Source organism: Athene noctua, chromosome 1, assembly GCF_965140245.1.
Source record: "Athene noctua chromosome 1, bAthNoc1.hap1.1, whole genome shotgun sequence".
In the NCBI taxonomy this organism is placed as follows: domain Eukaryota; kingdom Metazoa; phylum Chordata; class Aves; order Strigiformes; family Strigidae; genus Athene; species Athene noctua.
The window spans coordinates 265168574-265183884 of NC_134037.1; the positions used below are offsets into that span (position 1 = coordinate 265168574).

Sequence of the window (15311 nt, forward strand, 5' to 3'; positions counted from 1 at the left end):
TATTTATCCTCTCTAAAAAATATGAATCCTCCAAGTTCCCCTTGCCTGCAAGAATACACGCAGGTTTCACAGTAAAATATTGGCTGGTTCCTCACAGCAAACCTCCCAGTGCGTGACCACCGAGGGAGCAGGGCTGTGCCTACCCAATGCTAAGTATGATTTTCAGGGGCAAATCCTACACAATCCCCCCAAAAAACCCACACAGAATGAAGAAGGGAAGTGGCATTTTCTGGGAGCCAAACACTCGCCCTGCTCAAACTTACACCCCGATCCACCCGCCAGTGCCCCAGGTCCCCGTCCCCCCCAACCCCTCCGTCCTCTCAGGGACACACAGCACAGAGGAGACTTCACAAGATGAGCTTTATTTGGGTGTTACAAGCTGTCAGCTCCAGCGCAGCGTGTCAGCCAGGGCGCGACACGCAGCCGGAGGATGCTGCCGCGGTTTTCCTGTTGACGCTTTAGTGGTACTTGCGCGCCAGAGCGTGGGCCACCACACGGACCAGCTTTTGCCAGGCGGCCTGGCATTCGGGAGTGAAATCCTTGGCAAAGTGGGCAGCCAGGACGATGATCAGGATGTCACCCAGGAGCTGGGGGGACGAGAGGACACATGGGTTAGCAGTGCCCAGGAGCCCACAGAACCCCACGCGACCGCTCGCATTAGACCCAGGGAAACCCCCCGGCATTTTGTCAGCTCGGAAATGTCCCTGGAGCCCTTTTTCAGATGTACCTGAGACCTGTTCTCTGCCCTTGCTCTAAAGATTCAGGATCTGCTACTGCTAGGGGAAGAGAGACCAAGCACTATCCAGAAATTCTGTTGATTAAATTTTTCTTTCTCCCTTCTGGCTTTGTCTGGGGGTTCCTCCCGAGCAGAAGACAGAGCCGAGCGCGGCAGGAGCCGGCACTGAGCCCTGCAACATGCCCTGGCCGGGGCACGAGCTCGTGCTGACACGGGAGGATCTCTGCTAGCAGCCAGGGCAGATGTCGAGATTTCTTCCCCTCTCAGCTGCAGGGACGGGGGAGCCAAAATTTTTCTCTCCCTCGAGGTCCCGTTCCTCTTTTGTTTTGGGCATCCAGCTGCCACCTCTTGCTCTTCACTCACCTTTCTCCTCCGTGCCAAGCTTCCCTCTTGCTCCTTCACTTTCCCCTTGGCTCAAACCTCTTCCTGCTCAACAACTGCTTTTGCTTTACTCTCCCCCTCCCTTTCAGCACTGAAACCTCCTCCTCACCGCCTTCCCGTCTCCCGTGCATCCTCGCTTGCACCCGTCAGACGGCCTCCCCATAACCACCCCCCAGCCCCTTCGGTGCTTCCTCACCCAGGGTGGTCCCTTCCCTGCCTGTTCCTCTCCCACATCTCCCCCTCGCCCCAACCACCAGCCCCTCTTCATCCTGCACCGGCGTGTCTGGGGTAAATCCCTCATGTGCTGGGGCTTGGGACTGGGGGAGAAGGTGCCTGCAGGGACACGGTGGGGGAACACGGCTCACCCTGAAGTTCTCGGGGTCCACGTGCAGCTTGTCACAGTGCAGCTCGGACAGCTGGGCGAAGGTGTTCTTGATGTTGTCCAGGTTCTTGACGGCATCCCCGAAGGAGGTGAGCACTTTCTTGCCGTGGGCGCGGACCATGGGGTTGCCGATGATGGCGGTGGGGCTGGAGAGGTTCCCGAAGGAAGCGAAGAACCTCTGGGTCCAGGGGTAGACGATCAGCAGCCTGGGGAGAGGCGGAGGGACACAAGCAGACACACAGACACGTTAACGCTTCCAAACACAATCGCCACAGTTTCTCTACCCCGGGGTCAGCCCAGCAGATGCCCCGGAGCGGGACCTACCTGGCCAGGGCCTCGGCACCGCACTCGGCCACGTTGACTTTGCCCCAGAGGCCGGTGATGAGCTGCTTCTCCTCGGCTGACCAGTGCACCATGGTGGCGGGTGGAGGGTGGCGTGTGGCTGCCGGCGGGTACGGAGGAAGTCTCGGCTCTTGCTCCCAAGGGGATCGCACACTGGCGAGTGGCTCTCCCCATCCCCATTTTTATACACTACGCTGGGCCCCTCCTCTTCCCTGTGCACCCCTCCATTGGCTGGGTCCCCCGGGGGGGCCCCCCACAGCCCTGGCACCCCAAGGGAGGGGACGCAGCATCAGGGTGGGGCCCCTGGGCAAGATGCCCAGATCCACCGCTGGGACGGGCTGGCGAGCCGCCCTCCCCCTGGCCTTTGATTTCCAGCTCTGCACCTCCCTGATGAAGGATGGCATTTATCTCCACTCTAAGTCTGAGCACGGCGCCGTGCGAGGCCCGCGTGGGCCCTCGAGGCAGGTGCCTGCGAGGCTTGGTGCCTCTTGGATGGCGCAAAACCCGGCGGGCTGCATGGAGGCGAGGCAGAAGAGTCAGAGTGGGGCTGTTGGGTCACCCCTCTGAAGGCACCAGCCATGTCCAGGCAGTTTCTCTTTGCCATCCTCTTGTCAGACCTGCCCGGCTTTGGGTTCTCCCTGTTCTTTCCCATCAACTCTTCAACAGTTTGCTGATTTTAGGGTAACACTAAGAAAACCATGGGAGCGAGAGCTCCTGTCTCAAAGACAGTGTTAGTGAGGGTCAAGCAAGGCTGGAAGGGAAATGATGTAACACAGGGCACAGCAATTGTCTGCAGGGTGTCAGCTCGCCAGGGCCCCAGCGGAGGTGGGCAGACTGGGTGTACTGGAGTCCCTGTGGATGCGGGGCAGTGTCATGTCCCTCTCAGAGGAGGGAGACAGGGATTTTTCTCAGTTTTTCTCAGTCCGTGTTTCTCGCAGGCCTGTTTTTTGTCTCTCACAGGCCAGACACAGTGTGGGAGAGGCAGTCGTGTTTCCTGGGGCTGCACGTCTGCTCCTGCCCCCAGCGGAGCGGGCTGGAGGCACTGGGGTGGGATGCAGGAGCTTGTGGGGCCAGGCTGCTCCGGAGGGGTCTGGATGGCCGTGGAGCACCGTGTCTGCACTGGCCATGGGCCACGGGCTGCCACCCTTCCCCATGGCTGCCCCAGTTCTCCTCTGCCTGCTGACTTGGCCGAAGGAGCCTGGGGGTGACACCGCTCCCCAGTTCTCCATGGCGGGGCTTGCGGTGGATGTGCTCCAGAGCCGCCCGCTCTGCCTTCTCCCTGGTAAGGGGACTGGCCTCCCAGAACCCCCAGACGTGTCCCTGAGCTGCTCTCGGTGCTGCGGGGGTGCTGCGAGCCTGAAAGGAGGACAGGAGGCTGGTGAGGGCCACGGGCCTCTGCGTGGCGTGGAGGCTGTGCAGGGAATTTTCTTTTACTTGTGGAAATTTAGATGTAGGGGCCAGTGAAAGCAGATGCTCTGTCCTTCCTGTACATGAAATTACCATTCTTAGCACGTTTTTTACCATAATAGATAATTGTGTCTATTACATTCTGACTTTAATAACCTGAGAATTATAATAATTTAGATAAGAAAAACCAAAAAAAAGCATTTTTCCTTCCAGAAGGAAGTTACAAACGAGGAGCTAATCTCACTGCCACTCCTCCCACTCCACGGTTTTACAAAGTTTTGTTCCACTTGATCTCTAAAAGACTTAAAACATTAAACCCAGCAATGTTACCTGGTGTCTCAAAAAAGCACCAGAGTATTTCTGTTTGTATTTCATAGTGTGTTTCTTTCGGTTTTGTCTTGAATGTTCCCTGGATTCTCCCGCTGAGACAAGTGTCCCTTGTGTGGATTCATAGACAAGAGCGTGGCTCTTGTCACCCCGCATGTGTGAGCATCCCCCTCCCGTTCCCCAGCACCCCGTTCCCACAGAGAGGCAGACACCTCTTCACGGCTGAAGCAGTTGGTGTTTATTTGGCAATCAGAGACCAGCAGAACCAGAGGATGTTTCTCCGGGAGCATCTCCGGGCAGGAATGCTTGCGGGAGGCTCAGTGGTACTCATGGGCCAGCGCGTGGGCCACCACACGGACCATCTTCTGCCAGGCGGCCTGGCACGCGGGGCTGAAGTCCTTGCCTAAGTGGGCGGCCAGGACGATGATGAGGATGTCACCCAGGAGCTGGCAATGGAGGGAGGAGAAGCCGTCAGCCCGGTGCTGCCTCCCACCTCCCTCCCCACCATGGCACCGCCCGGGTGTCTGCGCGTGGACACGGGTTATTGGGGACTTCACCCCAAAGCAAGGATTGGACGTCTCACAGCCCTGTGCGGAGCACCAGGCTCCTTGCACAGCCGTGTCTCTGACAGGACTCACCAGGACACCTGATGTGCCGGATCCTCCTCCCCCAATACCTGCCTGAGCCTCCCTCTGCTTCCACTGGGTCGATCCTTTCCTTTCATACCCCCACCCACCCTCGCTTTCTCTTGGCTCCCACCCCCTCCTGTTTATTTTCTCTCCCGGTTTAACCACTCCACCACAGCCAAGCTCAGCTCTTCCCTCCAAACCCTGTCTCAGTGTCTTCCCTTCTGGTCTCCTGTTGCTCCAAGACAACATTGCTTCCTCCTGCCACGTGTTCAACTCTGTGTTTCATCCCCATCCACCTCGCCCACCTGGGTCCCTCCTCTCACAGATCCCAGCCTCAAAATTCCTCTCTATTCTCCCCAGATAAGCCTCATCACTCCCCCTTCCCCCCCACCGCCCCTGCCCTCAGCAGGCTCCCAGGCTCTGGCAGCTTCAGGGTTTCTCTCTGGGTTTCACCAACTGTCAGACACCTCAGAGACCCCTAAATCCCTCCCCAGAGCACAGAATCCTCTGCCCGGCTGAGTCTGGACTCCAAGCAGGGCTCACCCTGAAGTTCTCAGGGTCCACGTGCAGCTTGTCACAGTGGAGTTTGCTCAGCTGAGCAAAACATTTCTTGATGTTGTCCAGGTTCTTGACGGCATCCCCAAAGGAGGTGAGCACTTTCTTGCCGTGGGCGCGGACCATGGGGTTGCCGATGATGGCGGTGGGGCTGGAGAGGTTCCCGAAGGAAGCGAAGAACCTCTGGGTCCAGGGGTAGACGATCAGCAGCCTGGGGAGAGGCGGAGGGACACAAGCAGACACACAGACACGTTAACGCTTCCAAACGCAATCGCCACAGTTTCTCTACCCCGGGGTCAGCCCAGCAGATGCCCCGGAGCGGGACCTACCTGGCCAGGGCCTCGGCACCATACTCGGCCACGTTGACCTTGCCCCAGAGGCCGGTGATGAGCTGCTTCTCCTCGGCTGTCCAGTGCACCATGGTGTCGAGCGGGAGGTTTTGCCTGGGGTTTCCCTGAACAGTGATGAGGAAGTGGAGCCGCAGTCTGCCCCAGGGATTTTTATACAGTAGTAACGGCTTGTCCTAATCTCAGTTCACGTAGCTATTGGTTGGGGCTGGGGAGGGAGCTGGGCTGCACAAGGAAAGATAGCAATTTTGGATGCTGTCCAAGGGGAAAAGAGGCCCTTTCTCCCCTCTGGCTTTGAGTGGACAAGCATCATCTCATCCCCATGCACTTGTACCTGCGGCCCCGCGCGCGGGAAGAGCTGCCTGCGTGGCTGTGGGCTCCCAGCGCCGCAGAGGCACCGCAGGCTGGGGGCTGAACACGCGGGTCAGACCCAGGAAGACGGGCAGTGACGTTCGAACAGTTTGCAGTCTCTACCTTGACCGTGTTTTCCGACTCTTGACGGCGCATTGGTGCCCTGCGCCCCTGGGGTTCATCCCAAACAGCTCTGAGCATCACCCACCCCAGCTCAAAGAGCCGGAGGCTTCCTGGGAAACAAGGATGGAATGATCACTCCCAAATCTGGGCCTCATGCTTTGAATGCAAGAGCCTTCTTTCTTGTTTGTCCTAACAAAGAGCTTCAGAGCTGTTGTCCATCGTCACCATCCAGCATCACTGTCCATGCTGCTCCAAGCCCAAGCTCTCCTATTTGCCATCTCTAGTGCAATTCCCTGTCCTCAGAGAAAGCGGATCCACCTCTGAGCCAGGGGTCTCACGAGCATGGTGCTGCCCCTGCCTTAGTCCTGCGAGGAAGCACAAGCCGGACACGTCACCCTCATGGTCAGGCCCACCTGATGCCCGTGGGAGTCTAGGACCAGGCTGTACTGAGCAAAACCAGGCCAACACTGCTCTTCTCTGCTAGTCTCCAGGAAGAGGAAAACACAGCATCCATTTTATTTTACATTTTGAATGCCTCATTACTCTATGGAGCTGATGACCGTCCCTTAGACTAATAACTGGGTGGCTTTGGGGCACAGTTCTGAGCCTGACCAACTCAGAAATGGGGTGTACACCAAATAAAAGGCAGAACCAAATAGGGAACCATGCTTATTTTTTCAGACTGCTAGCAGAAATATGCAATAAAGCCTTGTCTGCATGGCAAACGTTGGATGGTTTTGCTATATCAGGCACCAGCACTGACGAACTCTTGAGCGCAGATGGTGGAAAAAAGAATTCTTTTGATATGTGGCATACATCATACCCCAAAAGCAATAACCTGTCCTGGCAAAGCGGCATTTCTACTATTGGTAGAGCTGTCCTGATCAGATTGCTTGTTCACATGAAATAATTCAGCCTTAAGAAACAGCCTTGCAGGGGTGACCCCTCCCTGCAATGCAGGATGAAGTCTGTCCCCTTGTCTTCTCAGCAACCGTGTTCACAGATCTGAAGAGCACTGTCTTGTCTCATATCTGACCGCTCCAAATAAAACTGTCAGTAAGTTCTTCCAGCCTTACCTCTGATCAATACCGTTAATCCCTGCAGTTACTATATCTTCAAAACTTGTGGCTTTTTTCTACCCTCTACTTGACAGGGTGTCTCGATCCAAGGTGTTTCCGACTAATAGGCTGTCAAAGAATTGAAGTGTTCTTACTAGTATAATTTTGGACCTGATGCACTGTCGGATGCATTGATCACAGCTCGCGGTGTCCCCACTGGGGAACATTGGCCCATCCTGGCAAATGAGTCCTTCCGAGTGCTTCTCACATCATCCCCAGCGATTGCACCGGGCAGTTGTCAGCTAGCAGAAGGAGAAGGCATGAGATTAAACTCTCCGCGAAAGGCTCCCAAGGGCTCTTTAGTTTTAACATTAGTCAGCCACAAAGACATTTTAAGGAAACTTGTTACGCTGGGCAGGCCCGGAGGCCGTTTCCCACCCCTGGGCAGGGGTCCGTAACGCCGGCAGAGGCACGAGCTCACAGTGGAGCAGAATCGGCCCCGAAGGGGTCTGCGGGGTGATCTCGGCTGGGACATGTCGAGCGTTTGCCGTGAGCAGCTCCGTACGCTGTGGGACAGCACGGAGACACTTGGCAAAACACAAAGGCATGACAGCCCTGACAGTCCAGGACCTGTCCTCTGCTTGGGGCTTCTCCAGGGAACCCATCCATCTCATCCATTTTTTATAAGAAAGGGTTCATTTTAAGTACATTTTAAAATCTCCTGTATTATGGCTTGGGGGAAGAGGCCTGGCTGGCAGGTTTTGGATGCTCAGAGCTCCTCTGTTGAGGGGCTGTTCAGTGGCACAGGGTCAGGGAGGAAATGTTTGTTGTGACCTGCCAAGTAGAGGTAATTTCTGTAGCTTATTTTTTGCAGTTCACAGAGTCAAAGGGAGATCTCCTCTCCCCAGTGCACCCACAGCAATACCTTGCAGCATTCTCATCCCCAGAATTAAAACCAGGGCCCCTTCTGCTCTGCTTGGGATGGGTTTCACTATGCTTGGGACTCTTTCCTTGAGCATCCTTCCAGCCAGCTCTTCCCTTCGGTGTGGGTGGAAGGTCCCCTAAGCCACTCTTCATCTCTTGGTCCCACACCTCCAGGGATGGGATCCTTCCCTTTCTGTAGGTAAACCATCCTGACAGCAGCAAAAGGCAGCTTCAGCGACAGCCTTTCTGAAACAAGCAGAATTTATTGGTCACTCTGATTGCAGCAGGCAGTGTCCCGCGCCAAGCTTTACCAGAGCCCTTATCAGCAGGAGTGGCAGCTGTACCCGGCCTCTGCCGCTCTGGATGCAGGCCAGCCCCTTCTCTCTCCTCCAAACAGGACATTTGTCGCGTCTTAAGCCAGCAGGTCTCGAGGGTGTCTGTTCCCAGTTTAGATGTTGCGATTTTCCTTGCCCAGCTGAACAGCCCTGTCTGGGCTCCTCTCACCCTGCGCCAGCATCTCGTGGTCTCCAAGCTGAGGGCAGGAGCTCGCTCATTCCCCCCCCCCCCCCCCCCCCGAGTGGAAGCATCAGACAGAGAAATGGGGATATGCATCAGTTTGGCAAGGCCACAGAGGGCTGGGACCGCTTCGCAGGGACTCTGGTCTCCCAAAGGCTGTTTGCACCCTGCAGAGATCCCGGGGCTCACTGGAACAGTGTAAGAAGGGCAAGGCAGGAGGCAGGTCCTGAACACGAGCTGACTGCTGCCCACCAGCTGCTAAGGACCAAACTGGGGGCTCACCTTCCCCCGGGCACCGCGGGGCTCCCCAGCGTCCCGGCACGGCTCCACCGAAACATCCCAAGGGCCGTTTGGCCTCATGGCAAAGCACCAGCACCGCTTTTGCCCCTCGTGGCTGCGCTGCCGAGGCGGGGCTCCCGTCCCCAGAGAGGCCAGTCTGCACAGTGGGATGCCCTCTGCAAAAACACGTTTCATTCCCGCCTTCCCACCAGCTGCTGGAGGCGCTTTGGTCAAGCCACTTCCCCGTCGCTGCGAAGGAAGGAGGCACAAGTGACCCGCTGCCCCCGAAGAGCTGTCGGAGCTGTTGGGGCAACACTGCCGGGACCAGGCAGCGTCACCCGGGTGCCAGGCTGGCCGTGGTGTCACCCAGGGCTCGCCTCTGCCCGCTGTGGGGCCAGACGGGCCGGTGGGCATCCTAACTTTGCTCTTGCTTCACAGGAGAGGGGGGCAGCTCTCACGGGGGAGCCTGGCACACGGGCTCTGTGCTGCCAGCACCACGTCCTGCCCCTGCCCCGACCTCTAATTGCAGATTAGGGCTGACGGGAGCATCCGAGCGCACTCGGGGAGCAGGACACGCTCCACATCACCACGGGACGTGCCCGTGGCACAGGGTGGGAGAGGAGCAGCAGAATGATAACAACAGTCACAGATGGGGCAAAAACATCTTGCTGAGGTGCAAGAACTGCACTTTTGTGCTAATGGGAACAAGACACTGAGAAGGGTCCTACCTCCAGAAATCCTGCTGAAGTGCCCATTTGCTGACTGAAAGGAGAGTGAGGCGCTGTAGGAAAGCTGAGCTGGTTTCTGGGGTTTTTCAGTTTTCCTTTCTCCAGCCCCGGGTGTTCCTGGCACCGCTGGTGGATCCTTTGCCTGTGAGACAGGTTGTCTGTGTCATATAGAGGGGTCATAAGTGCAAATCCCTTCTTTGTCAGAAGAAAAACAGAAAATGTATTCCTAAATCATGTAAAACAAGGATTTCATTGTTCTGAGACACCTACAGGTCTGTCCTTGTTGTTTTTTAAGTTATTCCTGGAAAAGTGTTGCTGAAACTGATGTGCTTACACAGAATCCTCCCATTGCAGCGAAGAAACATTCTTCCAGTGAGCCATTCTGAGCAGAAAAAAAAGCTCTGGTTGGTCCTGTTTAAAAGCTGCCCTCATCCCCTCCTCTTGGGATCATACGCACTTTCTTTTAAATACCATATTCTGATCAATATGCACCAGAGTAATGGCAAGAGCCTTTTCATTGCTGATTCAGAAAATGCTTTTGATCAACTTCTGAAAAATACATCAGTACTAAAAAACAAAGGGTCGCCTTTCCGCCTAATCTAAGCTGGCTTCAGTGAATCTCTACAAAATTATATCCTTGCATGTACTATGGGTGGAGAGGTTCAGGACCAGAGGGGCCCTTGCTTGGCCTTCTGCTCAGAACAGGTCAGAAATCTGCCCCCACCCCGGCAGTTTCAGCCAGCCCAGAGGTGCCGGGAGGGGGAGACGTGCCCGTTGCTGGTTTAGAGGCCGGTATCCCCCCATGTCCCGCCGGACCTCCCTGTGCGAGGGGCACCCCAGCATCACTCTGTGAGTGGAGACCCAGGGCCTTTCTGGAGCGGGATGCTCCCAGCAGCCTGCAGCACATCTTCCCCCTCCCTCCCACCCCACAGGCAGCCACAAGACACAGAAGCACACTAAGGAGTCCAGAAAATGTGGGTTTTTATTGACTGTTACAGACACATCTCCCTCCGGAGCGTTCAATGGTACTTGTAGGCCAGAGCATGGGCCACCACGCCGACCAGCTTCTGCCAAGTGGCCTGGCAGGCAGGGGTGAAGTCCTTGGTGAAGTGCGCGGCCAGCACAATGATCAGGATGTCTCCCAGGAGCTGCGGAGGAGAAGGAAGGAAATCAGGTCAGCACGGGCCTGAGTAGCCCTTTGCCCTGCGCAGGACCCGGGGGCGAGGGGCTGGAGGGAACCGGCTCTCTGGTGGGTCCTGGAGGCTGCGACCCAGGGAAACTGAATTCTCTGTGCAGGAAAATAGTTCTGTGCTGACCGTACGCACCAGTGTCCACCTGCTCTGTCTCTGCTTCTTCTCACACCTGCTTTTTCCATCCTCTAGACCTTATTACCTTATTTCCAGACATTTTCTGCCTTTTTTTTTCTGCTGTGAAACCACATGCCTACTTGAGGGCTAGGGTCAGTGTGAGATCCAGCTGCTACATCCCCCAAATCAGCCTTAACCAGAGACTGAAACAGAGGCCATCAGCCACATCCAGCCCTCTCAATCACCGAGCTGAACTGCTCCCTCTCTTCACCCACAGTGACTTCTCACCCCCTGCACCCTGATCTCTTTTGCTTCATTCCCCGCCCGCTCCCCTCCCTCGTCTTGTTCCCTCACTCAGACCTCTCCTCTGTCTCTAATCCCAGACTGAAACCCTTCCCATCAGTGTCCAGGCCCCAACCATCCCACATTTCCTTTTCCCTCTCCTCCCATGTCTGCCAGACTTGAAGAATGGGGAGATGAAGTGGGCCCCATCCTTGGGGCCAGGAGGTGCCAGGGGGTGGCTGCCCATGGCACCGCCACAGCGGGACATCCCTCCACACTCTCCACCCTCAGCCCCACTCAGCCTCCCGGCATCCTTCTCCCCCTTTTCACGAGCCATGCACAAGCCTCCAGGCTTTCAGAGTATCTCCCTGTATTTGTCCCCAAACCCCCCACAACCTGGAGCCTGGTATCTCCCTGGTGTTATCAAATGCCTAACCTTCCCCGCTGCCCCAACTTCCATCCGAGCCAGCCCCTTTCTGTTTGGTAACTAAAACACGTGTTATTGATGCTTGTTTGAAACCCTCCAGGCGCTGAGATATGCTGCAGGATGGAAGGAGAGAGAGAGACAAGGCCCAAGTGCAGCTCACCCTGAAGTTCTCAGGGTCCACGTGCAGCTTCTCGCAGTGCAGCTCCGACAGCTTGGAGAAGGTCGCCTTGAGGTTTTCCAGGTTCTTGACGGCTTCCCCGAAGGAGGTGAGCACTTTCTTGCCGTGGGCGCGGACCTTGGGGTTGCCGATGATGGCAGTGGGGCTCGAGAGGTTCCCGAATTTATCGAAGAACCTCTGGGTCCAGGGGTAGACGATCAGCAGCCTGGGGAGAGATGGAGGGACACAAGCAGACACACAGACACGTTAACGCTTCCAAACGCAATCGCCACAGTTTCTCTACCCCGGGGTCAGCCCAGCAGATGCCCCGGAGCGGGACCTACCTGGCCAGGGCCTCGGCACCGCATTCCTCCACGTTGACCTTGCCCCAGAGGCCGACGATGAGCTGCTTCTCCTCGGCTGTCCAGTGCACCATGGTGGCGGGTGGAGGCTTTGCTCGGCGTCGCAGGAGGACACAGACCCCGTAGCTGAGCTGCGGACCCCACGGAGGCTTTTATCCCCTGCCCGCAGCTCCTCCCCGTCCTTCCCCGGGGGGTCATTGGCTGGGGCCGGCGGGGGTGTCCCCACCAGTCGAGTGGTCAGTCTGCAGTGAGGTGTGGTCGTCAAGGAAAAGGCCCTGGGACTTGCTTAACGGGCAGGCTCAGGACACAACACCCCCTTATCTCCATCTCCTTTTGCCGTGACTGCCTCTCACCGCAGGCGCCCACGTGCCGCCCCGCGCCCTGCAGCAGGCCCTGACCCACGTGCACGGTGCTTCACCACAGCTTCACGGCAGCAGCACCCAACCTTGAGACCTCTGCGCTCTCCACTCAGCTCTCTAAACTCGAGGGGTATTTTTCTGATGGGATAGGTGACCTGATTTATGGACTTGGCCCCTTCACAGACCCCTCCGCACGGGAGCAGCCTCTCGGGGATGCTGAGTGCTGTTGCCCTTGGCCACAACTCTGCAGATCTGGACACACAGACCCGCAGAGAAGCCCCTGGAAGTTTTCCTAAGCAGGCACCTTTCATCAGGCAAAAGGGTGGAAAATGTTGGCCTGCCAGCCCAGTTCCTCCACACCTGAACCACGTGCTGGAGACTCACGGCAGCGCAGCCACGCTTGGTGTTGATGAAACAGAGCTCAGCCCCTCGTGCTCCAGGTCTCGGGGAATGCCTGTGTGGGTGCCAGGGCAGGGCAGGCTGTGGCTGGGACCAGGCTCCTCTGCCCTCTTGGTGTGTGTGCAGTATTCCCAGGGCAGCCCCTTCCCTGGCCTCGCCCTGCCGCCACGTTAAACACTTTGCACAAGGATAGCAGGACCCACCATGCCACAACCATCCCCCCCCGTTCAGGGTCTGACCGGAGGCCTGCGGGTGACTCCGGGTGTCACTTTCCCATTGAACTACACAGGTGTTGCCCTGTTTTTCAGCCTTCGGGTGAAGCTCTGCTCCCACATGTGGGAATTAAGAATTGGAGGTTAGCAAAATGTAAACTGACCGTGAGGTCAGAAGAATGACTGTGGGGAAACTGAGGCAGCGTTAAGTAACACCATGTGTGTGAAAAACAGCCCCTGCAGAGTGTGGTGAGTGTCTGAGGAGTAAAGAGGCAAAACCTGAGATCCAGTAGGATGCAAAAGTAAAAACAAACCTGTGTAAACGGGTGGGAATAAATTGGGAGCTTGTGCAGAGTGCAGCAGCGTTTGCTCTTGGCAGTGCCCCCCCCTTCACCAAACGGGTGTGAGTCTGTCACCGTTCAGTGCGTCGCCCCGGTCCCGGCTGGTCCGAGCCTGGCACCTGTTCTCAGAGGCAGAGCCAGGGTGCAGGAGGAGGGGGTGTCCTGACAAGAGCGTGGGCTCTGGTCTGTCTGTAGGCAGTCTAGGAGGTTTCATCCAGACTTCTGACCCGTCCCAGTTACAGATCGATACTGGTCCCTCCGCCTCATCGGAGCCACGCTGAGCAGTGGCACCAGCCCATCACTACATCCAGTTGCGTTCATGTCTGCGGTCACGTTACAGCTCCTTGCTGCAGGGTCCTGGGAGAAATTATTCATTTTTAAAATTTCTGGATCCCAGGCAAGGCCCACAGGCCCCTTGCAGCAGCGAGCGAGGCACCGGAGTGGTCTGATAACACGATGTGGAGCGGAGGCTGCTCGGCGCAGATAAATGTATCGTGCAGGTGGCCAGGGCTTGCTTTGGTTCCTCACCTAAAGAGCAGACACACAGTCAACACGCCCTTGGTTCTTAAGAAGATCTGAAGACTTCAGAAGTTGTCAATTTTCAATAAGACAGGCCTCAAAGAGCAAAATCCAATGTGTGCTATCCTAAATTCACGGCAGCTATTCCCACCGCGGGCGTCAGCCGACGCGCCCGACCGAGCACAGCGCTGCCCACGGCAGCTGGACGCTCAGCTGGGGGGTGAAACGAAACGGCCCAGCGCTTCCCTTTCATGTATCGCTTCTCTCATCCCCTAGCCCGCACTTCCTGGCAGACCCACATTGAAAATAAAATCCAAGCTACATCTGGGTCTATTATTAGCGATGCATTTGCCTCGTCTGTGATAAGAGCCTCATTTTCAGCTCTGCAAAGCTGAACTTTAAAAGAGAAAAGATAATGATGCTTTTCTTCTGCATTTGAACCAGCAGCATGAAAAAGCTCCGGGAGGGGTGGCAGAGATCAGGAGAACTGTGAAGCTGGGACAAGCGGGACAACATCAAACCCAGAGGCTGGGAGGAGAGTATTAACCGCAGTATTAATATTAAAACACATGTGGTTAATGAATGCTGTTTTTCTGGGCTCTGCAGGAAAGCAGGCAGAGACGTGGCTGGTGGTGAGAAACCTCAGGTCCTGGTCCCATGCCTGGACCCGTTCAGGGTCTGGTTTTGCTGGTGCAGCTGTGGGAGCAGGGCCACGGCTTCCCAGGAGGGGAAACCACGGCCACAAAGAGCCGAGGGGAAGGGGGAAGGCGGAGGGGAGAGAGGAGGAAGAGAGGCTGAAGACATTGCAGCTCATCTGGTGCTGCTTTTCTGTATTGATTCTGTTTAATGGCTTCTTTTACACTCACGGTAATTCTTTAAACTCTTTAAATGCCAGAGGATGGGCAGTGCAGAAAAGGAATAGCAGCGGGTGAATCAGCCAGCTAATCAGGGCAGGGTCATATTGCAGACTTGTACGCCTCTGCGTGTGGAGAGTCCATAACAGCAACGACCTTTTACAGCACTGTGGGCTGTAAATTCGTATATGATGAATTCATGAGCTTCAGCCTCCTCCTGCATCCCCCCCCTCCCCCCATTCCTTTGGCTGTGTCTCATTTGATCTCACTTGAAGGCCAGAGCTAACTTCCCCCCTCACCCCTGCTAATGTAAAGGGTTGCTCCAGAAAACGGGGCAAAAGGGGACTTCAGGAGCCCGTCCAGGGGAGCCCCAAACTCCGGAGCAGAGCAAAGCCTTCCATAATGCTCCCAGAGCGCCAGGGAAGGGGCAGAGCGGGTGCTGTGACCCTGCGCAGGACGTGGTCGGTGCCGCCGTCAGGGCGATGCCGAGCAGCAGCAGACGGGTCTGAAAGCGCCATCACTTACACCGCTGCTCCTGCCTGCGACTGCTTGCTGGCCTGAACGTGAAAGCCAAGGAGAATTTCTAAAAAAATGCAATTTTTTTTTTTTTTCCATAGGAGGGAAAGGGAAAATTAAAAAGACCATAAAGAGAAGAGGTACCGGCGCAGCGCGGGGAGGTTGGAGCAGATTGGGGTTTTACAGCAAACAGGCAGAGCCTGATGTTATTACCAAGGAGAATTCCGGCACTGAGCTGCGGCTCACCGCCCGAGGCACTCTGCTCTCAACACAAAGACACTTCAAATTGTTTCTCTGCCCTAACAATAAACTAAGGGAAGATATAACTGTGGGGTAAATGAATGCCTCTCTGCCCCTAACAGGGATCTCTCATTTCAGGATCCAGGTTTAACCCTTTGTACCCTCTAGGCCTGACTCCAAGAGGGGCAGAGCACCCCTTGCTCTGACTGCTCTGGCCTGAATTTCACGCCACATAACGACTTACTTATCAT

General features: G+C 56.2%; 4 protein-coding genes across 4 annotated transcripts in view; all 4 read right to left on the bottom strand.

Annotated features, from left to right (window-relative positions):
- The window catches only part of LOC141958828 (olfactory receptor 51E2-like), a 138327-nt gene that overhangs the window by 54536 nt on the left and 68480 nt on the right, over positions 1-15311 (bottom strand). The gene's annotated exons all lie outside the window — the stretch shown is intronic.
- LOC141966870 (hemoglobin subunit beta) lies at positions 347-2011 on the bottom strand. The gene is made up of 3 exons (XM_074920080.1): positions 1824-2011; positions 1483-1705; positions 347-587 (listed from the first exon to the last, which is right to left on the bottom strand). Exons 1-3 carry the CDS (start codon positions 1913-1915, stop codon positions 459-461), a joined length of 444 nt encoding a protein of 147 aa, XP_074776181.1. The 5' UTR covers positions 1916-2011; the 3' UTR covers positions 347-458.
- LOC141966852 (hemoglobin subunit beta-like) lies at positions 3797-5245 on the bottom strand. The gene is made up of 3 exons (XM_074920035.1): positions 5089-5245; positions 4748-4970; positions 3797-4021 (listed from the first exon to the last, which is right to left on the bottom strand). Exons 1-3 carry the CDS (start codon positions 5178-5180, stop codon positions 3893-3895), a joined length of 444 nt encoding a protein of 147 aa, XP_074776136.1. The 5' UTR covers positions 5181-5245; the 3' UTR covers positions 3797-3892.
- Positions 10105-11700, bottom strand: LOC141966878 (hemoglobin subunit rho). The gene is made up of 3 exons (XM_074920093.1): positions 11603-11700; positions 11262-11484; positions 10105-10233 (listed from the first exon to the last, which is right to left on the bottom strand). The coding sequence occupies exons 1-3, from the start codon at positions 11692-11694 to the stop codon at positions 10105-10107; spliced, it is 444 nt and encodes a 147-aa protein (XP_074776194.1). The 5' UTR covers positions 11695-11700.